The 27750-nt window shown below is 38.2% G+C and overlaps 1 protein-coding gene across 48 annotated transcripts in view; it reads right to left on the reverse strand.

The window, feature by feature from the left end:
- Nucleotides 1-27750, reverse strand: part of PDE4DIP (phosphodiesterase 4D interacting protein) — a 288606-nt gene that overhangs the window by 116735 nt on the left and 144121 nt on the right. For all 48 annotated transcript variants that reach the window (XR_007473525.1, XM_049702093.1, XM_049702136.1 and 45 more), the window contains 12 exons: nt 27478-27636; nt 26502-26615; nt 26175-26312; nt 25283-25462; nt 24178-24372; nt 21623-21790; nt 21370-21451; nt 17686-17777; nt 13121-13237; nt 12594-12731; nt 11260-11372; nt 10006-10133 (listed from right to left, as the gene is read on the reverse strand). Coding sequence is in view for 47 of the 48 variants with exons in the window: in XM_049702093.1 (XP_049558050.1) it covers nt 10006-10133; nt 11260-11372; nt 12594-12731; nt 13121-13237; nt 17686-17777; nt 21370-21451; nt 21623-21790; nt 24178-24372; nt 25283-25462; nt 26175-26312; nt 26502-26615; nt 27478-27636 (1624 nt within the window). In the remaining variant the exon portion in view is untranslated. The remainder of the gene's footprint in view (nt 1-10005; nt 10134-11259; nt 11373-12593; nt 12732-13120; nt 13238-17685; nt 17778-21369; nt 21452-21622; nt 21791-24177; nt 24373-25282; nt 25463-26174; nt 26313-26501; nt 26616-27477; nt 27637-27750) is intronic.

Below are 27750 nucleotides of genomic sequence, written 5' to 3' on the forward strand. Positions count from 1 at the left end.
ATGGCCCCCTAGCCAGCAGGGCTGACACGCAAAGCAGCACCAAGGTACCAACTCTGTAGAAAAGCTTCTTCACCATATCACTGATACCTTCTTGCTAACACTCAAGCTTAAACCTCAAAACATAAGCTGGCTTGACTGCATAGACCTGTACTTAAGAAGCAGACTGTTAGATAGAGTGGTTACCCCCCCCTCACTTATTTCCAGAAAGCCAGAATTATTCTCCTCTAGCCACTGACTGTCTATGTAATAACTTTCCCTGTTGTGACATGGGCCCAACGTGACAACTTTTTCCCACCATCGAGTGCTGAGAGGGTTCCTGATTTCCTTGGGATTAGGGCAGCCCGGCTCCTCTCACACTTTTCCATTGCTGGGATCAGTCATGAGTGGGGTGATAATCTCGCTGAGGAACCCTCCTCTAAGGGTCCTGTGTCCTACAGAAGCTCAGGTCTAGTCCAGCCCCGTGGCAGAGAACAGTTCAGCTGTTTCCTAACCCCTTCCTCTAACCTCCCCTCCTCCCACCTCCCTCAAACTCTTGTCCAATGCCAACATCCTGTGCCTGAAGGGTTTCCTGCACTGCTTTGTCCAAATGGAATTTAATCCGTTCTTCCATTCCCCAAAGATGAACACAGTCACTCTGGGGTGCAAACATCTATGCCTGCACTAAGGAACAAGTAGTTGCAGTTTATGGTCCGGGTAAAGGTCTAGGGCAGTGCTGACCAATAGAACTTTCTGTGATTTCATGTCTCTGCTGTTGAATTCAGTAGGCAGTAGTCACATGTGACTACTGAGGACTTGAAATGTGGCTAGCATGACTGAGGAACTGATTTTTTAATTTAATTTAAATTAATTTAATTCAAATAGCCACACATGGCTGGTGGCTACCATATCAGACAGCACAAATCTAGGGCATTTCTTCTTCTCCACATCTGTTAAAATAAGGCCATTCATCAAATTTTAGATTGACACCTGTGGCCCACATTACTGATTTCTTCTGAAAGTGTAGGAATTTATAGTGGTTAATTCATTTGGAAACCAAAGAAAATCTACCGTGACACTCCCCGGGTCTTACAGAATCTGCCCAAGTTAGAGAATTTTGAGATCTAGTTCTGACCCTGGCCTCGGCAACCAACCTGTTAAAACTCCTCTTATGACCACTGGGAAACCTGGGCCTCAAAGAGATTAGGTGGCTTGACCTAGGTTACGTAGCTACTTCTGGGTAAGAGCTGTGCGGAGATGGCATGTCTCTGGGCTTTCAGGCAGAGGCAACTCACTGTTCCCTCTGGTGACAAATCAGATCTTTGTCTCTTCCTCCAAGAGCAAAGAACCTGCTCCTGAGCTCAGACGTCTGTGAATGAAAGGCTCTGCATGAATAATGAGCATTCACTACCCTCAACAGGTAAGGTGAACAGGGCCAGTTCACACTTACGTTCCATCTCTTGGCATCTGCAAGTTTATACCAGGGATTTGCAATGGCCCAGGCCAATCTCATTAAAGTCCTAACAGCTTAATCTTTTGACTTATTCCCTGGTCTTTACTGTGAATGTTGTGTTAACTTTGGACTAAGGCAGTACCCTATTCAATAAAGCCCTACTCACAAGGAGGCACCTTTACCATTCAGCATCTTTAGAGATCCTTGGCAGGCTGTGTATAGTAGCGATTTCCAATACTTACTTTTTCAAACCAGCCCTAGAACCATCTTATTCAGAACACTGGTTGTGTAGAGGTGAATGAACACAATTCCTAAGCTGTGGCTGTTTTGGAAACTCACTGAACCCAGGATGCTAATTCACTTGAGGACATCCCTATCATATTACGCTCATTTTGGAAAATCTTTCCCTGTACAGCAATAGAGATCAGAACATTTTTCTCTCCCTGCAAAGAAAATGAATTGTCCCACTCAGTGATAGATTAAGAAAACACACTTTTCACATTGTTTCCCTTCTGAGTGTTGGACTAGAGAATGATCCTGTGGTTGAAGAAGGTTCAGCTCTATGAGGTCAGGATCCTCACCCCCATACCACTCTGGGCCCACATCCCATGATGATTCCTGTACTAGGTTCCAGAAGTAGGGTAAGTGGGGATTAGAAAGAGTGATTGTCCCTGGCCTTGAAGGCTTTTGTCTAACCCTTTCTACCCTCCACTTACCTTTGTCAACCTTTCTGATGCCACATCTCCATCTCTACATAATGTTCTCTCTTTAATTCACTCTGGGGCAGGATACCATGATTTTGACTTCATCAGGAGTTAAGTGGAGACAAAGCAAAAATGCCCATTTCATCCTGACATTCTACTACTAGGGGTTTTGTTTTCCTCATTCATTTTTTCATCTAGCTTAGTCTGCCATACTTCCTTCAGGGCAGCTTTAAGGGTTGCTCAGACCTTTACCAATCTGAATTAAAATGTTAAAGCCTTTTTTGTGTGTGTTTGTTTGAGGGGTAAAGTTAAAAAAAAATTATAGAAAACATTGGAATAAGTTATCCCACACAAGGTCCTATCTATAAGTTTATATTAGCCGTTCCTCTTTCTGTTTTTACCATTTCTGTTTTTTTTTTAAAATGACAATAAAGGACTTCTCTTTTGTGGAGGATACCCTTTTCTATGCTTTCACAAAGCAACAAAACACTGTCTCCAGAACTAAGTTGGAATAGTACTTTAAATTTCTAATTTAAAGATACTATATATTGATGGAGTGCTTATGTTTGATAAATAAATAAAATGGTCTGCCACCTTTAGAATTTCTGAAAGCTAAGAATCTGTTTATTCAAATTTAACTTGCTTCTCCAGGTTTTATCTCCAGGATTAAGTTTTACATGTTAGACTGGAAATTTTATTAAAACCTTTTATTTGAGGCTTTGATGGTAGTTTCTCAAGTTGTGGTTCTTCCAAGTTTCTAGGCTCTGAACTACACATAATGGAGATGGTACCAAAACTTCCCTTTCTTAGATTTAGAAAATTATTTTCTATCAACTACCTGACTCTATAAAGTGTATAGAAATAAACTTCTATAATACTATAAAATCCTTGGGCAAAAATTTAAGTGGTATGTAAAAACAAGGTCTTTTTTTTTCATCATTGAGGCAAAAATTCATACTTCTGTGCTTTCTAAATTGAGGATGGCATAATTATTGAGAACATGGACTCTGGAGCCAGATTGTCTAGGTTAGATTTTTGCTCCCATCATTAGATACATGACTTTAGACAAATCACCACCTTTCTGTAACTCAGTTCCATCACTTATTAATTAGGGTTAATAGTAATATCCACTCCATACACCTGTCAACTTTCAAGGGTTTGGTGCTTTTGAAGGGCTTAGAATAGTGGTTGGCATATACTGTGTACTCAGTATATTGCATTATTATTATTGTTTTAAATTATTGTTGGTAAACTGGTCTATGGGCTGAAAAGTTGAGGGTAGAAAAAGACCGTAGAACCTAAAAGTACTCAGCAGAAGAAAATTCTATACCTAATGTTTTTACTGGATGATCTTAATTGAGTCTATCTGTACTTCTTCACTGCTGAATATGTTTCCCCAACAGGAGGTTTGAAGTAACACTCTTATGTTCTCCCTACTTTGCAGGACAGTTGAAAAAACACAGATCTATCAGTAGATTAAGATGAACTCTTTTGAATAGGTTTTACAAATAGGATTCATCATCATTAAATAATAACTGCCTTAAAACTCCATCATGCACAAATAAGCCTTGAGGGAAAGTCATGAAGTGTTATTTTAATGCTCAGTAATGAGTCCCAACTGGGCTGCAACAAGACCATATTCTCCAAATTCTACTCTACCATCATTATTGTTTCCTTTTTAAGCCATTTATACGCAACCAACAGAAAAGGAGTAATATTTTCCCATAAAGTTACTCAGAACATAGGAGTCCTATTTGACTAATTTTGAAAGGGGATTCAAAGAGCTAAACTTTACAGCACGAACAAGTTTGCAGTGACAAGCGCCCGGCTGTTTTTTCCTCAGTGCCAGGCTCTTATGTCCTCTGGGCTCACCTCACTTTCACTCCTAGGCACTCTGCCATGTGCTCATTACAAGAACTCTCACCTGTTCACGTCATGAACCAACTATTGATGACTTAAATATTATGATGCTACATGAGATGATCAAAGAAAAAAGGTCTCCTATCAAACTGCAGTATTACCTGCATCCATTCCCTTCTGGACCATAAGAAAACTTTAAGATTTCATATAATCTTCCATAAGCTTCTGCCAAGAAATAAAATTCTTTAACTAGACAGATTCTGATATTGGAACTGAAGTAGCTAGAAATCTGTTGTCTGCAGTCAAGCCCCTTCATGGTATATCTTTGTCTTTAAATTGCAATATCTCTTAGGTACCCTTCCAGCTTACAAGCTTACAATTCAGAAGGCAACTGTTTTCAGTGACTTAAAAGTCTGTAATGTCAAGGAATTCTTCCTGCTTATGATCTCTTTTTTCCTCAAAGAACACAAGAAACAGGCCTTTCCAGGAATATACACAGGGACAGCACCACCCACCAAAACAATGGACTCCTCAAATTTTCATCCCACTTTCTACTACTCTCCTTCAGCAAGGAGAGCAAGAAATGTTTTTTGAAGGTAAAGTAGTCCATTTCACATTTCTGGGGGAAGCACAACGCTGTTTCTTTAGTCTCACTTCCTTGAGAGTAGAAAAATTCAGGTTTCTTCCTCATCCTTTAGTTAAATTTCCTGAGCCTTATTTGACTTGGAATTTTAGTACAATAATCAATAGACTGATTCTCCTATAAGAAAAAAAAAGATATGAGCTTTCTCTACTTTTCTCATAAATCTTTTAAGAATGAAACCAAATAGTTACTGTTTGGCCTTTGATAATTTTATTGGATCAGTGACAATTTTCTGTGTCTCAACTATAGCTGAAATTCTAACATATATAAAAAAGTACACGCTCCATTTCAGCACAAATGTTAACACAATTTAACACAACACAGTGCCATGAAGAAATGAATTATTTACAGCTTGTTTTGGTGGGGAAATAGTCCTAGAAATAATCTAGCACCACCACATTACTGGATTATTTAACACATCACTTCCTTCTTCATTTAAATTGTTATGAATCACTCTAATTTTTCTCAACAGCCCTAAGGCCAAAACTTTAAGTGGTAAAAGTAAACCTGCTTTTATTATCAAACTGATAGTACTTCATGGAAACAGACAGAAATTCATGGTTTATAAAACATACTTGTATATATACATGCCTCTAAAGTTCACAGATTGAGAGACAGGTTGGTATTTCAGAGCAGTGATTTTGATAATTGCAAAAGGAAGCACTGTATACTCATGTAATATACCAAAAACAAACCTACATGCATTTCCTAGACAATCATGAGTTCTCAAAGGGAACAAGGAAGTCCATTTGGTTCATGTACTTAATTAACAACCCTACTCTTCATATTACTTTAGATCAAATATTTTCTGATGTTGATGAACTTTCTATTTTATCCTTCCAGCTTTAGCAAGAAGAAAACAGTATGATAAAGATTTTTATTTCTGGAATTTGACTTTAAACAACAAAAAGGGAAAGTAATGCAAAAAGAATTAGTATGTCACTTTATAAGTTTAATTATTCTTATTTGAAATCTGATAAAATTAGTATTGTCAGCTCTACAGTTTTAGGTCCCTTCCACTTCCCATCCTTTGCTGGAAGCAAATTATAAATTTGCTTTATTTGGGAAATTTCTTTGGGAAATTCATCCTGGCTCAGTGATTACATAGAAAGAAGTTGAGAACTTACCTTCTGTCAATACTCAAACTACTTAAAAGCAACATGGTAGTCTTTCAATCATAATAAAAAAGGCTTAAAAAAGTTATTGCTCCAAAAGTCTAGTGGGAGGGTGGCTTAAATCCATAGTCCAAAAAGCATTAAGATGCAGAAACTATTACCCCACAGAAATCACTCTGATGTACTGTCCCACTGACTCATTCCTTCTGTTTTTTAATTGGGTTGCCTTATATGCGGCTCCATATTCCCAGCTATTCTTTCTACAGTACAAATGGTTCTATACTACCAAAGGGAGAAGAAAAGCTCTCTGAGCTCTACCCCAAAGAGAAATGAGAAAATACTCTATATGATTGTATCTCAGAGGATGTTAGTATCTGAAAAAAAAAGCTAACTTCATTTATCCCACCTCTAGCGCCATTTCTGTAAGGCAGGATGGAAAATGGACTTTAAAAGTGTGTGGGTCACTGTATTCCTTCCCGACTCCCTAGGAAGTTTGTCATATATCCCTGCACACTGCCTGCAGGCCTCTAGAATTACTACTGAGACCCTAGTTGAAGAGGCAACTTGAGTTTTTCAGGGACATGAAGATTCTGACTTCTTCAAATAAAAAGACCAAGAAACCAGAAAACAGTAACTTTATCCTAACAACAGGAACTAGAGTTTTCCAATACTAGCTCAAGGAAAGCAAAGGTATTAAATTATAGTTTCCTCTAGGGCTTACAGTCCAAAGGGAAGTGACTTTAGGTAGGTCAGTCAACCTTTATTCCTCAGTGAAAGGAGCAATTTGGGGTGTAATCTGATCTATTCCTTCTTTCCCTAATCAGAAGACTCTAGATCCAACGAGAAGACTGAAGCAGAGAGAACTGAAATCAACTTTCTTGAACTGTTTTGAAGCTATGAACCAAACCTCTCAACCAGACACTGAATTAGAAGCCTAAGTAAGCATAAAACTGATAGGTCTTTTATATATATATCTGCCATTTATGTATAATCTGTGCAAGTAGAATAAACGAAAGAACCTCCTAAGGAAACTCGTGGCTTGGATCTAATATCCTATCCAGGGCAAGATTTTCTTGATCTTTAACAGATCTCTCACTATACATAATGACCAAGACAAATCTTTTAAAAATATGAAGGAGGAACCAAAAATGTTGCTACCATCCACAACTGAATGAAGAGAGGTGGGTGTGGGAGAGGGTTGGGTCAGGGGGGATAAGGATAGAAGTACACCCCATCAAAGTAAGAGGTTGACAATGTTAAAATAGTCCCATCAGGCCTTTTCAGAAAAAGTTATAACTTGGCTAAATAGCTAAAAAGAGAACACCAGAAAAATGTCGATTTATACTAGGCACTAACCATCACCAGACTTCAATGATATAGTTTAAACCTGTAATAGAAAAGAGTTTAGGGGAAATATCTGTCAAAAGGACTCCATTTCACTCATTAAATAAATCTTTTTGGAGGTCCTTTTCAACTCTCTAGCTCTAAAAACTATAGACTTCAACTACCCTGACCTCTTACAACCATTACAACCAAAAAGGAAATGTGAGAAAGACCAAATCCATCAATATGCATTTTTTTCAATTTAAGTTCTATGCTTCCAATTAAGCATAGCCTGAGTGAGAATTTCATTTCATTTTCTTTCACGCTTTTTATTCAAGCACAAGGTTCTATAAGCACACAATGCTTTATCTAAAATTATTGTAAGGTTGAAAAATGCTTGGCAAAAGTAGAATAATTCAGTGAGAGAAAATGTCTGTGCCCCTGAAGAGAGAATGGAATCATATTATAGCATGCTAAATATGATTATATGAATGATGTGGCCAAAGCATCATCTATCTGTGGGATACAGAACAAAATTAGAATCATGTTCTCTAATAAGATGCCAAGTTACCACACAAAATTGTTAGACCAGCAAGCTCTCTCCAGTTAGCACTGTTTGCAAGCCCCATTCCAGCTATACAGACCAGAAAGTCAGTACCAGATTTTAGTCACATCTACATTATCAAGACCACACTTTTAATTTCTCTTGTGCCACTAAATCACCTAATTTTCTAAAATGTTTCCCGAGGACCAATATCAAAGGTAAGTAGCTATAGCACAAGTTACTCTATCTTTTCAAGATCCAAATCAGGACTACAATTCACTCACTTTCTCCCCCAATCTACGTATTTTGTTCATTGTCCAGTAGGAAGCTGAGTTTCTCATTATTCACCCCACTACCTTAATATTTCTAACACTTAGCAACTGTTCAAGATAACAAGGGAAATTCCTATTCTCGTTGGAGAATGACAGAAGTAGTAGTTTACATAAATTACTGTAATCACTATGAGCCATTAGAACCCAAATATCACCCGTGGTTGAATCTTAATAGGAAACTTAGAAAGTGTCATTGGTCTATTAGTAAAAATAAGGAAAGGCATTTCTTAAATGCCTTGTAATCATATGACAGGCTAGCCTTTGGTGGGGTGATATTTCTACAGCTCGATTACCCTCCTCTCTACTTCTACAATGTTACAGAGCTTTGTGCAGGAAAGGGTCACTAAACATTGGAAGACTAAGAAAAAATGGATGATTCTGCTTATACTTCCAATCTCCTTTCTTAAATGACCCCTGTACCACCCAAAGCCTATTAAAACTGAAAAGCTTTCCATTAAGAGGAAAGCTTACGGCTACCAATCTTTTACAAACTATCAATTCTTAACCAGAGGATTCCATGGTGTTTCTCCAGTAGAATATTTTCTTCCCTGTCCATTTTAGAGTGACAGATGCTCTGTTACAGGCATGGCTAAGGTTACAGAAACTTGGACAGAATTTATAAGGTAAGCAAGCCATGTCAACACATGAATGTAAAAGAAATAAAAGTGTCATATGAAAAATGGAGGGAAGAAAGAAAAACCATTGTGCTCCACCTCGTTTAGAAAGGGTACTCGGTCACATTTCTGGGGCTGAAGAGCCTCAATCCCTATTCACCAAATTCCATGTTTAAAAACTGAAACCTGAGCTTCTAATCTAGGAAATTAATTCCAGCAGAAATAACAAACCTCATGGGTTAGCAAGGTTACAAAGTAACCTTGGTTACTTTTTATACTCTTGACATGTAAGATACCAGAAGTATAATCTCAAGGGCCCCCTTCCTTACATCTGTCATGTTGAAATAAGAAAGCATTGAGACAATGACCAAAACCTAGAAAGATCTGCGACATTTCTTTCTAAACTATTCAAACACATCAAAGCCAGAAGCCTATTACTTATTGTAATATGGAGAAATGCAAAAGCACTAAAAAGTAAAAAATACAGGACTCCATCTAGTGCTATTACCAAATGAAAAAAATACAAGAAATATTTTCTTCTAGTCATAATGAGTTATTTGGTGAAATACTGAATTTAAAAGGGGACATTACGTTTGAAATTATCTTTTTATATAGAGAATTCTGACTCTCGAAGACCTGGGAGCTTTCTTAAAGTTGTGTTCTGACTAAATACTATACCCTTAGTTTAAAGAAAAAAATTTTAATGGCATCTAATCTGCATCTAATCTAATTTCGCTGTTATTCAATAATCAACTCTGAAACAATATTAGAGGTAAAGGTTTACTATAAACACTTTAACAGTCTTTGCCTCTGCTCTTTAACTTGGCCTTCCGAATACTTTCAGTCTTCTATTGCAAGACTTGGGTTTGGTTACCTTCTGATAAGGATTATACCACTTTTGCAAAGTCATTCTTATAGGGTCTCAATCTCTTATCTCTCTCTTATCTTGAAACTTTGATTAAAAAATTGCTCTCACTCAAAGAGCAGGAGTTGATTGAATGGCAAAAATAATACACACGCATGCATTTATGACATGATATGGAACATATGAAATGGACTGTGAAAGTGGGGGAGGAATAAACTTTATTGGCCTGTAGAAGGGATGAGGGAAAAGAAGGAAGGGCTGGGGAAAAGAATGAAAACAGGTGGGAAAACTAAAATGGAATGATTAATAGTGTGCAAATATACTTTGTAACCTCCACGATTCAACTTGGAGACAGCTATGTACAGTGAAATACAGGTAGACTAAAGTGAGTTTCACTTTGTAGTTGATGCTACTTGTACCAGTTCTATCATTAGTAAGTCACTGTTTAATTCTGCCAAAGTCAGACAAGGCTCTCTGGTTAGTGCAAACAAGGGTCTCCATCCCGGGCTGCAGTGTGACCCGCCAGTGCTCAGAAGGCATGCTCGTGACGAACTCGCACACTTTCCAGTTCCCCACCTCCAATGGCGGCCAGGGTCTCCAGCCTGCTTAAGCGCTCCAGGCTTCTTCCAAGAACTTCTTCTAGCCGACTGCGTATCACCTGGGCCCCTTCTAGTTCCACCTGCAGAGTTCGGTCTCTCTCAGAGCTGATTAAACATGCCATACATGGAAGGAAAATGGATTAGCCATCAATGTAATGAGTCCATAGATGCTTCCAAAGAGCCATTAGTGCCACTCTGAGCCATGAGACTTTTGGAGTAATTGTTCTCTAGGACACAGTAAATGAATGTGGTCTTTGTTGTGGCCCTTGTGTTCAATGCTGGTAGATTAGCAAGGCCTGTTTTCTGTAAAGTTTGTCCCTTTATCCTAGATTCTGAGCCAATTTGACATAAAATTATAGTTCCTAATATTCATCTCACACCCTTATAGCCCACTAAGAGAAATTTCATTTCTTAACTAAAAGCGTTAGTTTCTGAAAAGCCAAAACCCAGTAAAAACTAAATGCAAACTGAATCGATATTGAGCCAAGTAGGGTCGCTACTGAAGATATTCGTTTTCTCATTTGTTACTGAAAACTGACAGTGCTCTGAAAAAGAATCCAGTTCACAAAGATGCAGAGATTCTTTATAAAGTAACACACATGGTCCTATTTTACCTTTCCTCTGCCTTCATTTTCTTGAAGGAGAAAGAAAAAAAAAATTTTTAACTCAAAAATAAATTAGAAAAAACTGAATAGTAAAAGAATAAAAATTAGGAAAGAGAGAAAGGGGCTAGAAGGGAAGGCAGAATAAGAAAAAAAAATTAAGGGAATATAAAATGAACCAGAAGGATATACTATACATGACCAAAAATCAAGAGGTACAGGAAAATAGATTCATCATGATGGCTATGAGTAATCCTGGGGTAATATTAGCCATAACAACACTTATATCTTCTTCAGTTATATTCAGTGAATATCAGTGCCCTTTATAGTCTTATAATGAAGCAGCCTTTAATAGGACATGGATTAGAGAGAGGAAAGAAACACACAATGAGTGCTTGCTATATGCAAGCATTATTTTAGACACCTGACACGTCTCCTCATTTGATCTTTGCAATAGCTACATGCTACTCCTGACTTAAGATGTAGACACTGAGGCTCAGAGCAATCCCTACAACTAGTGACAAGTCGGGTAGTCCCAGTTATGATTTTCTTTTTCTCCCTCCTTGTATACTGTAAGCATCTGCACTTAATGAGGAATAAAAGGAAAAACAGTGCAGTCACTCTCTTACCTCTCTGGATGGGCATGGAACCTCACGAGACTGCTGTAGAGCTGTCTCTCTGCTTGTAAGGCCTCATTGAGCCGACTCCGTTCATCTACCAGTCCTTCTAGCATCAGCAGCAACTGAGGGAAAAAGAATAGGAGCAACATGCAAATAGAGACATGAAGCCACAGCTAATCCTGAGAAAGAGACCAAAAGAATGTATTAGCATGAACTATGACTCAAAAAGCTCACTATCTCATTACTGACTTAACCTTTCTATATATAGTATGTTACAGTTTTCAAGTCAATGCCATATTATCCTTTTTTACCTTTAAAACTCTATCGGGGGCTTCCCTGGTGGGTGCAGTGGTTAAGAATCCGCCTGCCAATGGAGGGGACACGGGTTCAAGCCCTGGTCCAGGAAGATCCCACTTGCCGCGGAGCAACTAAGCCCGTGAGCCACAACTACTGAGCCTGCGCTCTAGAACCCGCGTGCCACAACTACTGAGCCCGCGTGCCACAACTACTGAAGCCCGCACGCCCAGAGCCCGTGCTCCGCAACAAGAGAAACCACCACAATGAGAAGCCTGCACACCACAACAAGGAGTAGCCCTCGCTCGCCACAACTAGGGAAAGCCCGTGCGCAGCAACGAAGACCCAACGCAGCCAAAAATAAATAAAATAAAATAAATTAATTAAAAAAAACACCTCTATCAGGCAGAATTCAAATATGGGAGCAAGAAGAAGAAAGAGGAGAGCGAAGCCAGAAGGACAGGAAAGAGGCCAAGAAGAAGGAGTGGGAGAGAAAGCAAGGAGGGGCAAGAGGGAAACATACAATAGGACTTACTAGTACTCTTCATTCATTCATTAAACATTTATTGGGCACCTTCTATGTGCCAGACTCTGTTCTAAGGAGAAGCTTACTATCTAGTGGGGGGAAAAGACATTCATGAGTCACAGACACATGTCATTGTGAGCTACAGTAAGTGCAAAGATGAGCTACAATAGTGCATAACCGCAGAGATCTATTTAAGTGAACTGGTAGAGTTTAAAAGCTAGCTTGGAATGAGATGAGTAGTTAGTGAGAGAGATGATAGTGGAGACAGGGAGGAGTACAGGCAAACAGGTCATTTTAAGAAGCTTGGCATTAAAGAGAGGTCACATATGGGGCAGCAGTTACAAAGGAACTACACGTATGAGAAAACAGCATCTGTGGCTGCTACTGACCAAGGCAGGGAACTTTAGAGCACAGATTTTCTATGAAATTCCATCAACAGACACCTTCATAAGTAATTGAGATTGACGGCTTGTTCATTGTTTATCTCACAGTAAAAAATAAGGTTTGTAATTCAATAACTTACTTGTTGTCTTCGGTTTCCGGAAGTTTCCTGACCCTGTGATTCTACTGAAGCAACTTTTTCCCGAAGAAGTAAGACTTCTTGGGTCAGGCGTTCCATAGCTGGTATGTCTTCAGGATCAACCAGCTGCATTTGCAGGTCCTAAAAGTCAAAAACAAGTATAGTAATAAAAATATTGGGTTGCCCAAAAAGTTTGGGTTTTTCCATAAGATCTTAAGGAAAAACCCAAACGAACTTTTTGGCCAACCCCATAAGTAATAAAAACACTATTCAGCACAGGAACAAAGTAACAAATCTCTTGAAATAGTTTGCTATACTTTAAGTGGGATATTAATAAGCCGTATGACGGTAACAATAGCTTCTTTATGAAATCTTAGCAACTCTGACATAAACCAGAGAGAATATGTCAATATCAAGAGGCTCAAACTAACAGTGCATAAGAAGACTCAATGTATCCAAGTGTCTGAAGATGCCCTACAGGTATTCTGAGCTGTAATCATTTCCAATAGTCTTTAAAAACTTTGAAAGACCTTTATGAGGTCTTCTTTAATCTGTATTGTCCTGGTCAGGGACTCCATATCAGCGGCCTGCACCTGCAGCTCTTCCTCTTGCACAGCCATCATGGACTGGAGGGCGGAGAGTTCCATCTGTGAAGAAAGAAATCCTGAAGTCAGTGGGTAGAGGAAACAATACGTGTCACAACTTCATTTTAACATTGAAGCAAATGCTTTTCCATATCTTATCAGCCAGTAGTGCAAATAGAAACTAGAACGTGAATAGTGCGCTACTGGATCAGATCAATAAACTGCACTGTGCAGTACTAAAAGGTGTTTCATGGGAAGTTGTAATGTGGTTTTAATGATATCCTCCATCTTTGTTAGCACTACAAAACATACCAAATTTGTTGAATTAATGAGTTTATTATACTACTTTAAAAAATGGGTTACCATTAGCAGATGCAAGAATAGATGTTTTTCTTTACATAAGTATTTCAGCTAAAAGATTAAAAAAAGACAGAATATCTCCATTTTTGCAAGCCTTAATGAATTAACAGAGGCATTGATCATCAATATCACAAGAGATCACCAAACATTACACACCTCCTGATGGAAGAACACACCACCACCTATGAAGAAGTCTTACCAAAAGTTAACACTGTAGGCCCTAAACGTTTAATGTTGTATCTTTCATCTCTCCTCACCAGAAAATGACAGCCAAATATTCGATTATGACAAATTTCACTAAAAATCATGATAATTTCCACAGCTGCTAACATTTACTAGGTGCTTATTACTGTGTTCCAGGCCTTATAAAAAATACTTTGTATATATTTAATCCTTTTAACAAACCTAATGACTTGGCTTCTGCCCACTTTTTCAACCTCAGTATGAACCATTTTCTACCTCATTCATGGTTTTCTAGGCACACTGGACTTTTTCTGTTCTAGGAATGCCAGACTTTCTCTTGACTCAGAGCCTTTGCACCTACTATTCCCTCTGCTTGAAATATCTTCCTGAGTTGCCTCCTTCTCATCCTCGAGTCCCAGCTTACACGGCATCTGCTCAGAGAAGCATTCTCTAGCATTCTATCTCAAACGGTCCCATACATGTTACTTTCTATTATTTCCCTCATATCGCTTATGACAATCTGTAATTGTATTATTTGTTTTCTGAATCTCCCCAGTAGGAATTAATTACATAGGGTCAGAGACTTTGTTGATTTTGTTCCCTATTCATCCCCACCACTTGCCCTGGCTTAGAGAAGGTACCGATATAGCTGATGAATGAAAGAATGAGTGAATCCTCCCAACAACCCTACAGAATAACTACTCTTCTACTCCTCAATTTACAGATGAGGTGACTGAGGCTGAGAGAAATTAAGGAACTTGTTCAAAATCAGAGCCAGTAAGTGGTAGATCCAGAAAGTAAACTCAAGGAAGTAGAGTCACAGCCACCAGACTATGTCTTATATGCTTCATGGTAATGGCAAGTTATTTATAAGTAAATATTTCAAGGAAATATTTTGAGATAATTTTTTTAAAGTAATTGTGACAAGTGAAGATGGATGACACACAGCTAGTTTAAGGTGTAATCAAGCTTCCTAAAGGAAGCAGCACCTTTTTCCTTAAGTAATATAAAACGTAAGTTATAAGCAACAAAAATTTTACTTGTGTATCTTTTTTTTTTTCTTTAATAAATTTACTTATTTATTTTAGTTTTGGCTGCATTGGGTCTTCATTGCTGCATGCGCACTTTCTCTAGTTGTGGTGAGCAGGGGCTACTCTTCACTGAGGTGCGCAGGCTTCTCATTGTGGTGGTTTCTCATGCTGCAGAGCATGGGCTCTAGGTGCGCGGGCTTCAGTAGTTGTGGCATGAGGGCTCAGTAGTTGGGCTCGTGCGCTCTAGAGCACAGGCTCAGTAGTTGTGGCACACGGACTTAGTTGCTCTGCGGCATGTGGGATCTTCCTGGACCAGGGCTTGAACCCGTGTCCTCTGCATTGGCAGACGGATTCTTAACCACTGCGCCACCAGGGAAGTCCTACTTGTTTATCTTCTAACTCCATCAATGCTTATAGAATCACTGTGTGGGCTTATGATGGTTTATAACTATACAAGGGTATTTGATGATTCTGGGCTACTGCAGCAGATTAGGAGGAAATGCTTCTCCTCATATTTCCTTCCTTGTTGAAGGAGCTCAGTTACTGTAACTCCTGACCTCTCTCCACCCCTTTACTCACTCAACCCTGGGCAGGCAAAGGGACTTAACAGTAGACTGGGGAAGAATAAACCAAGCAAGCTTGACCTAGTTCCACCTTTCCTCTTCTTGGGAGACAGCTGCCTGTAGGAAGCCACTGCTTCTCCAAAGGCAAGCTCTTCCCCACCATGCAGAACGGTCTGCTGAGGCCCAGCATTGCCTGTCTGGGCAGATAAGTCTACCTAATTCTGGGGATTGGCCAGCAGGCCCACTTGGTTCTTGCATTAAATTCTCTATGTAAACCTTTATCAGTAATACAGTTGATAAAGTACCAAACTACCTGCCACTATTTTATTTCATTTCTCATTTTGTTCAGATCTTGGTTATGGAAAAGGGGGTGCTCTTAATTATTAGGCTCTCTTCAGAGACCTCTGCCATTTTATATCGAGGTAGTTGCACCATTGAAGAAACATGAAAACATGAAGAAAAAACATTATTGCAGCAAGCTAAAGGTCTGCAGTCAGACAGACATGGGTCTTACATCTTGGCATAATCTCCCGAACAAGGCAATTTAAACTGAGCTTCAGATTCTTCAACTGTAAAATGGGAATAATATCTACATTTCAGGGTTATGTGAGAATAGAGAAAATGTATTAAAGTGCATGGCATATAGCAGGCAATCAGTGAATGGTAACTATTATTACCACCACTACTATTATCTCAGGGGGGTAGGGGGAATGTTGAAAAATCTGGGAAAATCTATCTGGCTTTGGTAAATACCTAATATTAGAGGAAATATGATAATGAAAATACATAGCATTGAATTGAGAAGTTGTAGTTGATTAAGAACATACAGACGTAAGCAATAGAGCTAAATATAACTCACTCAAAATACCGATTTTTTCTTATAAATATTTTTCTTCAAAATATTCATTTATAGTAATTATAATTTTATGATCCTGAAAACAGGACAAAACCAAAAGTAACATTACTCTTAACTGAGTATATGTGAGATAAATAGGAACAGCATGTGGAAACTAAATTATCTGACATGATAGTGGCTAGGGCAGAACCAAGAAAAAGGAGGGGAACTAGGGGATTTTTTAAACTAGTATTTTTTAAATGCCACACAATTTCACATCCTCAAAACTCGATTCATATAACTCCGTAAGGAGAAATATGGTAATGAAAAGAGAAATTAGAGGTACAATAAGATAATTTCATCACAAATATGAATGCAGGTTTTATATTATAGATGTAACTATGACAAAGAGGTAGAACAAAACTGAGGAGCTACACAGACTAGCCGGGTAAACTTAATTTAGGAACCCATGACACTGACCGATCTAAAACAGAGGTCATAGTAACATAAAGGCTTTCAGTTTTAGTCTATAACTCTATACTGTGGACCTAATGCTTCTTCTACATCATAGTACAAACAACTAGCTGTATAGGGAAGAAGAAGTGGAAGGGATCCTGTAAGGCTGAGAGGCCTCTTCTAAGAAAATTGATGAAACCTCTATTGCTAGAAATAGAACATATGAATGGGAAAAATTATCTGCTCCAGGAAATGACTTCTTAGGAAGTGTTCTGAGTCACAAAAGACTTGAGTTTAAATCTTAGCTTTAGCATTTTATAGCCATATAACTCTTCCCCACCTCCAGGTTTTAAAACAGTGTTTCAGCTTCTTCATCTATAAAACAGGGCCAGGGCTTCCCTGGTGGCGCAGTGGTTGAGAGTCCGCCTGCCGATGCAGGGGACAAGAGTTCGTGCCCCGGTCCGGGAGGATCCCACATGCCGCGGAGCGGCTGGGCCCGTGAGCCATGGCCGCTAAGCCTGTGCGTCCGGAGCCTGTGCTCCGCAACGGGAGAGGCCACAACAGTGAGAGGCCCGCGTACCACAAAAAAAAAAAAAAAAAAAAAAAAAAAAAACAGGGCCAATATGACTTACTTAGCAGAGCTGTATTAGTGCTAATTTAAGTATCCAGTACAGTGCACTGCATATAGCAAGTACTCAATAAAAGTGGGTCCTTCTCAAATTTCTCCTGTTTCATGTTTCTAAAACTAATTTCATGGCTCTAATGTCATAATTCTAAGCAGCAATTATGTAGCACTTCATTTTTTCACAAGTCCTTTGTAATTATTTTATTCCAGTTAGCAATGCACAGAGAAAGCTGTGTCTTTTCAGCACTTAAAAAGTTTTAATGATCCTCATTATAAATAACAAGAGCATCTTGGTGAGAAATGTGTATATAAAGGGATTTCTATTTTTCTCCAGAAAGCAAAAAGGCTCAACCTGCATTTGGACCCAGATATTATACTTGGAGAATTTTACTCTTTTAAATATGAAGTATTTTGAAAAAAATAGGAATTAAGAAATTAGGCTTAACAAGAAAACTCACCCGACTTTCTCTTTCTTTTTTAGCCATGAGCTCAAGTTCCTCTTTGGCATTACTCAGTTCTTTTTCCAGCCCTGCAACTGTATCCAAGTCTCCTAAAAATGAATACATAATGCTAGTTATAATCACTATCAACATAATGTGATCTTTGCTGCCTTGTTTCTAAGGAATTTAAGATACAACCCAACAACAACAAAACACATATGCACAGGTTGTTCTTTGCAGCATTATTTGTAATAGCAAAATACTGCAATCAACCTACAAGCCTATAAAAGAATGAATAAAGCATAGTATATCCACACAGTGAAATACTATATATAGCTGTAAAAAAGAATGAGGAATATCTTTAATGAACTTACATGGAGTGATATCCAAGATATTAAGTACAACAAGCTGGGCACAGAAGAATACATCTAGTGAAGAATGTTTTATATTAGGAAAAGGGGAAATAAGAACATACACATACACATCACATATACACACAGAATTAATCTGCTTATTTTTGCAAAAAGAAACACAGGAAGGGTACCTCAGAAATGAAACTGGTTGTCTTCAGGGGATGAGTAAAAATAGGAGAGAAAGGACAGGGAAGTAGATGGGACTTCGGAGTATACTTTTCTATATTTTTGAGCTTTGAAGCACGTTAATGTTTTATTATTAACGTGTAAAGTTAGTTGCACAATGAGGAAGCAAAAGCCAAACACTGAATACTAACATAAATAAATGAAACTAAATAGCAAATTGATACGATAACCACCCAGAAGATAATAAAAAAAATTAATCCAAATAATTTTTGAACTCAGTATTCTAACTGTACACCCTTGGTGGGAAATATTCTAAGGATAAAAAGAATTATAAAGAAATTTTAAACATTATTTAATAGATTTATTGTTGATAGTGGTATTCATGTAGCCATTCTGAAACTATTTTTGTGTACTGTGCAAATGTATAAATATAGTGATGTTACAGGTAACCAGGTTTCTCAATGTTGGGAGAAGGCAGATACAAATACAAAATAACGGAAAGAAAGAACTTGTATTGTTTAACTGGAATTAGAGGAATCAGTATCAAATGGAGATATATATGTGTGTGCGTGTGTGTGTGCGTGTCTGTGTGTGTGCGCGCGCGTGTGTGTATGTATATACACATACATATATATGTGTATGTGTATACACACATATATGTATGTGTATATACATACACACACGCGCGCGCACACACACACACGCACACACATGCTCACACATATACATATAAACATCCTTAGCTCTGTTCACTTAAAAGGGCCTAGAAGCAAATGACATACCTGTAGCTATGAACCTATCTTATATCCAGATACTAGTATATAAATGCCATTACCCAGTAAAAGGAACCAGAGAGCTCCTTGAAGTAATGGATAATTTCAGGGCGGAGGTAGGCAAAGTAAAAGAAAATCACAGAACATCTTATTGTGCCAGAAAGTATGGAAGTGCTCAAAAACAGATGGGGAAATACTGAAAGGACAGAGGGACAGCTTGAAGGGGCTCCAATTGGCCAAATCCGGGATAATTTGGTTATCAAATGGAATAATGACAGAAATGGATAATACAATGATTTTTTTAAAAAAAAGAACCCATTACTCCATACTGATATAAACAAACGGAGCAGGAAGAATAGGGAAAGGGCATCTCTTCTTTATAAAAGAATACACACTACTAAACAAAGAAGGAATTTTAGAAATAGAAAATCTCTTTTTTAAACTACCAAATAGTGAGTTCCAACAAGCTCAAAGGATGCTAAAACCACTGGGTGAATGACTGTGGGAAAGCAGAACTACCAACATCTCAAGGCATTTGCTGGCAGATCATTTATTAATTACAAAGGGGAAAATGAGCCTTCAGAGTGGAGACATCTGGCAGATACAACCTTAACCAAACAACTAAACTTAATATCACCGAGCATAACACAAACTGATACCATGTGCTCCTGATGTGATGCACTGAGAAAGACATCATCCATGTAGTATTCTTGCCAAAGATGTTTAACTTGAATCTAACCATGAGGAAACAATCAGAGCCAAATTGAGGGTCATTAGCTGGCCCAGAGTTTTAAAAAATGCCAATGTCAGAGAACAGGCTTGTGGTTGTCGGGGGGTGGGGGGGTGGGGGGAAGGGTTGGATTGGGAGGCTGGGGTTAGCAGATGCAAACTATTATATATAGAAGGGATAAACAACAAGGTCCCACTGTACAGCACAGGGAACTATATTCAATATCCTGTAATAACCCATAATGTAAAAGAATATGGTAAAGAATATATATATATATATATAAAAAACTGAATCAATTTGCTGTACATCAGAAATGAACACAACATTGTAAATCAACTATACTTCAATTGACAAAGAAAGCCCATGTCAAAAAAGACAAAAAAGGCTAGAAAACTGTTCTAGATTAAAAGAGACTAAAGAACCATGACAAGTAGGTGCAATGCATGATCCCTGAGGGAAGAGAACAACCAGCTATCAAGAATATTATTGGGACAATGGGAACTCTGAATATAGACTGTACATGAGATACTAGGACTGTATTAAAGCTAAATTTCCTGAGCGTGATAATTATATTGTAGTTATGGAAGAGAATGCCCTTGTTCTTAGGAAGTACATAATGAAGTATTTAGGGATAAAGTGTCAATGATTTCTGTAATTTTTAAATGGTTCAGAAAAAAACATTATATCTGTGTGTGCGTGCGTGCAAGAAATAATGCAAAAGTAGCAAAATGTTAACAATTGGTGAATCTTAATAAAACTGTATATGGGTATTCATTGTACTATTTTTTGCCACTTTTCTATAGGCTTGAAATTTGCAAAATAAAAAATTGGGGAAAGATGCTTTTAAAAAAAGGTAAATACGGAGTAAATTAAACAAATCCAGCATCCTTTACTCTTTAACGAGCATAAAGTTTCTCACTAAAAAATGACTACTTGCACAACTTATCTATGAATTCCATAATACCCTACACTATAACACAAAGTTTATGCATTCTTAAAATCATTAAACAAATCGTAAGTTAATTCTCCAAGTCCACAACATTTCTTATCATAGCACTATAATCACCAAGTCACTAACCATGGTGAGCCCCTATTTTTGGAACTCACTGGATAATAGTTTCTTTGATGCTTCCCTAGATCCCAAACTTTTGGTCTGTGAAAGTCAGAGACTTTAAGGCACCCATTTGAGTTTTGCTCAGTTGTTTTTAGGGAGTTCAAAGCCTATAACCATCCCTTGGATGGAGGGGAGCTTGGCACTGCCTACCCCTCCCAACACTGTCATGTGGGTTATGTCAATTTACAGTGAGCAGCCTCAGCCTGCTTAAGGTACCCAGGAGACAGCGTCAGCCCTGTGGTCCTGCCGTGCAGGTTTGGAAACCCTGCCTCCCGCCTTCCTGAATCCCTGCAAAGCTAACTGAAAAAGAGAATTAGGATGCAGTTTCTCTGAGTCAAATCGTGTGGCCAGAGCAATACTTTTAATTCAAAGTAAGGCAAGGGCAGTTCTCCCTAGAAGACACATGTCTTCAGCCTTTTGGTGGAATCCAAACTTATTTTTTCCATTATGGTAGGAAGAGAAAGAGAGTCTTGGCCAAACCTATTAACAGAGAGTTACAGGAAGGAAAGACAGAGGTTCCTGAGTGAAATGAAATTTGATACTTACCTAACGCAGACCTGGGTATGCTTGTATCCCCTTTGTCAGTCAGTGAAGTGCTATCATCTCTGGAGGGTATAGGCACTGAACCCTAAAAATTGGAAGAGTCGGGGGATTTAGGAAGATACAGGAACCATGATCACAATGACAAGGACTTGGAACATTCTTGCACAACTTGATATTAAAATTATCATACTTATGCCTCAGATATAAAAAGAAAATGCAGTTGGCATAAACATCTATACAAGTCTATGGTTCTTACTTGATCAGTCTGCTCTGCAAGATGGGGACTGACAGAGGTAACTTCAGCTGGTTGGTTAGAGATGAGTGCCTGGGACGTCATGAAATCTTTCCCTCCTAAATACTGGCGCAGGGCCTGTAATTCTGAATTTCTTTCCATTAGGGCCTGTACCATCTTTTCTGCAGCAGCCTAGTAAGGAAAACACACATAACATTAGAGAGATATTCTAATAAAAAAAAAATTTGTGTTCTGATGTCATTGTTAAAAGCCAACCATTTAAGAAAAGCCAGTGGGGCCCTAAGAAATAGTTTCCTTGCTTTTATTTTATAGGAAAAACCATAGTCAGTGAGCAGAAAGAAAGTCTCTCATAGGCACAATATTGGAAAAACGGAATATAACACATCTGTTACAGATAAAATAATCTACACTTGTTCTGCTAGAACTATCAGGCTAAGGTATTAAGATTCTGGTTTGAATTGGGTAACATATGTCTTTCTTTACTCATGTGCCTTTGGCCTGAATGGTCTTTGCCCAAACATTTGTTTGGTACACTCCCTTAAGGTCTTTGCCAAATGTCAACTTTATCAGATTGGCCTAGTCTGCGTTTCCTATCTAAAACAGCAATCTCATCTCTACTCCTAATTCTCCCGTCATGCTAAATTCTTTTTACAATGCACTTACCAGTAATCAATATATCTATTTATTGTCTCTCTCTCTCTCCCCAGCCCCCCGCCCTGCCCCAACTGGATGTAAGTTTTCTAAGGGCAAGTACTATGTTTTGTTCAGTGCTGAATCCCAAGCACCCAGAACAATGTCTGGCACATAGTAGGCACTCAATTCACAGGTACTCGAGACCTATTTATTGAATGAATCAATTACACAGAAACATTTTTATCAGACCACATGATCAGGAGAATCTGAACCTCAGAATCACCAAACCCAGTTTATTTCATTTCAAATCCCACAGTTTTCTAAGACACATGATGGTACAATAAGGAAAAAATTTAGAACAAACAAATGCTACCAAAGTCTGCATAGAAATAATAAACTAAGACTAAAAGAGGGTATAAGATGATGAATATATTAGCTATATTATAGCATCGACTGTCTCTGGGAGAATTACTACTATTTTAAATAAGAAGCTGAGCTCTTGTCATAACTTCTAAGGGAAATAAAAGAATAACCTTCCAGTTTTAGTATGTAAAATTCAGACTCTTCAGGGATTTGGACATAACCATCTTAGAGGTAACAGTACATTATTAATTTGCCCTAATAAAAATCTCTGTGAAATTATGAGAAGAAACAGAGTGAATAATACACAAGACATCTTGTGCCCTATATATGATCTATCTGGCTTGGTACTCTTTTTCTAGCAGTGCTGCTTTTAGCACTGCTCCTCCAAGTGTGGCTCATGGACCAGCAGCATCACCATCACCTGGAAGCTTATAAGAAATGCAAATTCTTGAGGCTACGTTTTTAAAAAGCTATTCAAGGGATTTTTCTGCATATAAAATTCGAGAAGCAGATTTAGAAGAATACAATCATTACACTTTTTCTTGCGCTGAAAATCTTTTGTAATCTCAGGCATCTCCTAGATTCCATTATTTTACTACCAGCAGTATATTAAGTGTTATAAGGCTAATTCTTTCAAATTACAAAGGGGTGAAAAAGAAAACTCAAAGACTTGTTAGCCTCTTGCCAAAGACTTAAATAATTCACAATGATCTTGTTAGGTCTATTCCAGAAGCAATTTCTGCAGCACATGGCAGCATGTATCTAACAAAATGTGTATTTACTGCAGTGGGCCTAAGAATTGGATGAGTGGAATATAACCATCCCATAATATAAGGAAGCATTAGAGAATATTATTGTCAAATAACATAGGCAAATGATAAGAATCTAGTTCCCTCTGAGAACTGACTAGGGAGAATTCTGAGTGACTGGTCCCTGAAATGCAGCACAAGTCAACTATACTAGACTTTCTCTAGCCTTTAGGAGAAAGATACGTGAAAAGGAGGGTCAGTTAAGAATTTACTTTTGAAATATTTGTGTACCATTATTTTGAAATTACTATATGCCGTATCACTATGAGATTGTTTATTCTCATCATGGCCTTTGAAAAAACACAAACTTTTTTTTCTCTCTTAAAATAACTCAGATTTTACATGAATTAAGAGAAAATATGGAAAGTATAAGTTTTCCCATACCCTGGCTAGAAACAAAATATCACTCAAGTCTTGATCATTTAGAATCAAAATCAAAACACTCCAGAACCCTATATTCCTTTCTGTCAAAATTATCAGAACATTAAGGAAAAGAAAATGTACATAATGAATTTAATGAGTGGGGACATGTATTATTTAGGTACCCTCCAAATGCAAAGTGTTCTAGAAATATTTCATACTCTGATGACTGATGTAAAACTGTAGTCTAGTTAATAGGCTGAAGGAGAAGAACTAACAGAATGGACTGTAAAATGACGTAAATTTTACACTTTATAAAGTTCTAATGCTTCCTATAGTGCGGACTATAAACGCACTAAGTGGTACTCTTCTGGACTGGGCATTAGTCCTTACTTGGCTCTCCTGCTCCCTGCTGCTCATGGACTGAAGCAGGCCCTGAATCTCCATTTCATATTCCACCACTTGTTTGTTTCGATCACTTAGAAGGTCCTGCAGCATCCTTTCCTTTCGTTGTAGACGCTGGCACAGCTCCTCAGCTATCTCACTCTGTCCTGGTCCAAGTTTGCAGAGCAATGTTGCACTAAGATCCTAATACAGGAGAGACAGTGTAAGTTTTGGAGGAAAGAATTCCATCTACTGTATATCGAAGGGCTTAAAAGAATCTATCATAGAAGAGAGAGCAAGTATGATGTTTTATTCATTTTTGTTCCCGCAGATCCAGCATAGGCCTGGCACATAAAAGACTGTCAATACATGCTCAGTGAATGAACACTAACAATACAGAAAAAAATACTTAGAATGGCAACTTACATATTGTTTTCTAAAATAAGTCCTTGCCCTATAATGCTCAGGGCACATAATAACGTTAGGTGCGGATAAATGGGCACTCGGTTCATTTATCTCATTTATCTACTCCCGTTTGACTTTATAGGGGGAACATGAAATGATCAGCTGAAAAAAATAACAAGCACTGTATTTATTAGCACGGTGATGAAGCTGCCAGTTCTACACTGGAGGTAATACATGGGGGTTAAAACTGTGGAGCCAGATCGCCTGGGGTGCACACTGGCTCTGCCACTTATTAGCTATGTCACTTTGGACAAGTTGCTTCACTTCAGAAGTCTGTTTCCTTGTCTGTCAAAGAGGAATAATAGTATGTACCTCATAGATTTGCGAGGATTCAATGAATTGACATCCATTAAGCTCTTAAGAAAGTGCATGACGCAGCATGAGCACCGTAACAAAGGTTAGCTATTGTATTGTAGGTACATTTTCTAGATCTCATTAATTCTCACATAACTTCTTTGAGAAAGATAATTGTCCCCTTGAGTTTATAGGTATAGGAAAAAGAAGTGTCAGTGAAAGCCAGTGACCTGCCCAGAGACAGGATGGAATTAAAGACTTGGGTCGCCGGCCTCTCAGACCTCAAGAGTCCTAATGCAAGACTGAGATTATGTCATCACTAAACCAGCTGCCCTTAGGTTAACTAAATTCTTGCCTCCACTTCTTTGTTCCTGTCATGCAGAGATGTCTGTAGCTGCTGAATGATACTTTCTTGCTCCTTCTGCCAATGGCTAAATTTCGTTTCCATTTCTTCTTTCAGCCATTGGAGGTTTTGACAGCTGGCAGACAACTGTTCCACTTCCAGGCCTTTGGCCCTCAGGAGACTCTCCATACACTACAGTCACAAAGAAAGCAGCCGTTAAGTCAAAGGGCCACCCCACACTCCTCAGCATAAACAGGAAACCTGATCCACCTTTACATTATCTCCTAAGTTATCTATCAATTTCTTTTGCAAAAGGAAAAGACGTAGTATCTAATCTAACAATGCCATACTAGTCTATTTGTTGCTTTTAGAAACTCTCATCTAGTTTGTAGAGAGATAAGTATAATGTATGTGTTAAATGAAGTACTTTGGAGGAAGTGAAGAACTTCAAGAAGTGTCAGATGGTTAGATATTTAAGCTCTAAAATAAATATACAAAAATAGCCCAGAGTAAATATTAATAAGAGAAACAAGTGTTCTGATTGTGGCTGTACACAGACATGTACATAATATTAATGAGAAAAATACAATATAATAGCTGCATCTGAGCAACATTTATATAAAAGTATATAAATATTAGCAAGGATTAGAAATAAATTAGAACTATATATAAAAATCCATATTCACTGCCCTCTCCCACAAAGTTCACAGTAGAAGTGCTAAAACTTCTCACTCCCTTATGTATAACGACAGAACTAATGACTGCTATTTTTGTTTGCTTTTGTATATATATTTTTTAATAAAGCAAATATCCTGGTTTTCAGAAAATGATGGAAGGGGTGATATTTCAGGTTTAGAATCCAAGTGGGAGAGGGATACCAAGTCATGACAGATTTTGCTCTTACCTGCATGGTAGCTTCATTGGAGGAGAGGATACCGCGCAATCTCTCTAAGTCATGATCTCGCTCTCTCACGGCAAGACAAAGTTGACGCAGTTCTTTTTCTTTTTCTTCTAGACTGGAGAACTTTTCGTCTATAGCCCGCTGCAAGCAAAGTCAGCATCCCAAAGCTCCACAAGAGTCACTATTCTGATCACTCTTATTCAATAAGATTCCAAATATAAAGGAATGGAAAACCAACTCCCAAAAGAAGCAAATTAAGTAAATACATTTCTGAAGTCCCCCTGTGGATGAAATAATCCACAGCATCATAAGCAAAATTATGGTACCTACCTCTAGAGCAACATCTCTATCTTGTATTCTTTGCCGAAGCTTCTCAAGCAACATTTCATTTGCTTCAAGGGTTTTGTCCGAGTTATTTCGATACTGCAGGAGCTCCCGAAATTCCTAATGAGACCAAAAAATATTTTCCTTTATTCATTTATTCAGTATTAACTGAATTTCCACTTTGTCAAGGAATTTGTGAGTGATTCGGGATAAAAAACAAAATGTGATCACTCTCAAGGGGAACACAGTTTAGCAGAGATGACAGACATACAGAATGTCAACTATTCTGCATCACATATACGCAGGTGTATACATATACGCATGTAGCAAGCTACTAGGGGAACGTGGGCTGCATTGCCTAACTCTGCCTGAAGGTGTCACTAAAGTTCTCACAAAAGAGGTTACATTTGCTCTGAGTCTTAAAGGACTAGGAGTTTCCCAAGAAGCTGTGGAGTATCTCTATCAGAGAAAAAAACTGGCACAACATATGTATACCATGAAAAAATCATATGCTCAGCGAAATATAAGGGATCCGGTGTGACTAAAGCTTAGACTAGGTGGTAGAACTGATCAGTCTCTTCTTTGGTGCTCCATTTTTTCCTATAACTTTCATTTTATCATCTATATAACTCTGGAAATTTCTATACAGAGGTCTTCAGTGGGAGCAGTGGACATACCTTCTCTTCATTTTCCTCATACCTAGCCTCGTATCTAACTCACAGAGGTGCTTAATAACTATTTGCGGAATATTTATTGCTTAACTGTTTCAGGTCTGTATATCTTGTTTCCTACACTTGCTGGTTAGCATCTTGGTTGACGGATTGTACTTTCTATTTCTTCTGAATCCTCCTGATTCCCGCCTCTTAATGTTCTACATGTAGCAGGTACTCAACACAGGTGGACTAATGTTTTGAGATGATATGAACATCAATTCCCCAGCTCTAGGAACCCAGTTTTACTTGAAATCATTCTGTGGACTCACCTGAAGCAGCTGCTCTTTGTGACTCAGACTGTGGCTGAGCTGCTGAATGCGTTGCTCTTGGGTGCGAATCTCATTGTATTTTTCAGCCTCCAGGGTATGAAGCTGTTGGCCCTTACTCTGCAATTCTCCTTGTAGCTGCTGCAAGGCTTTTCGCAATTCCTGAATTAAACAGATTCCCTTTTCAAACAATCTAAAATTTTCACATGGTCATTAGATATGGAGGCCTTAAAACTTTCAAAGCACAGAGAACAAAAAATAAAGTAGCAAAAAGTG

Source organism: Orcinus orca, chromosome 1, assembly GCF_937001465.1.
Source record: "Orcinus orca chromosome 1, mOrcOrc1.1, whole genome shotgun sequence".
In the NCBI taxonomy this organism is placed as follows: domain Eukaryota; kingdom Metazoa; phylum Chordata; class Mammalia; order Artiodactyla; family Delphinidae; genus Orcinus; species Orcinus orca.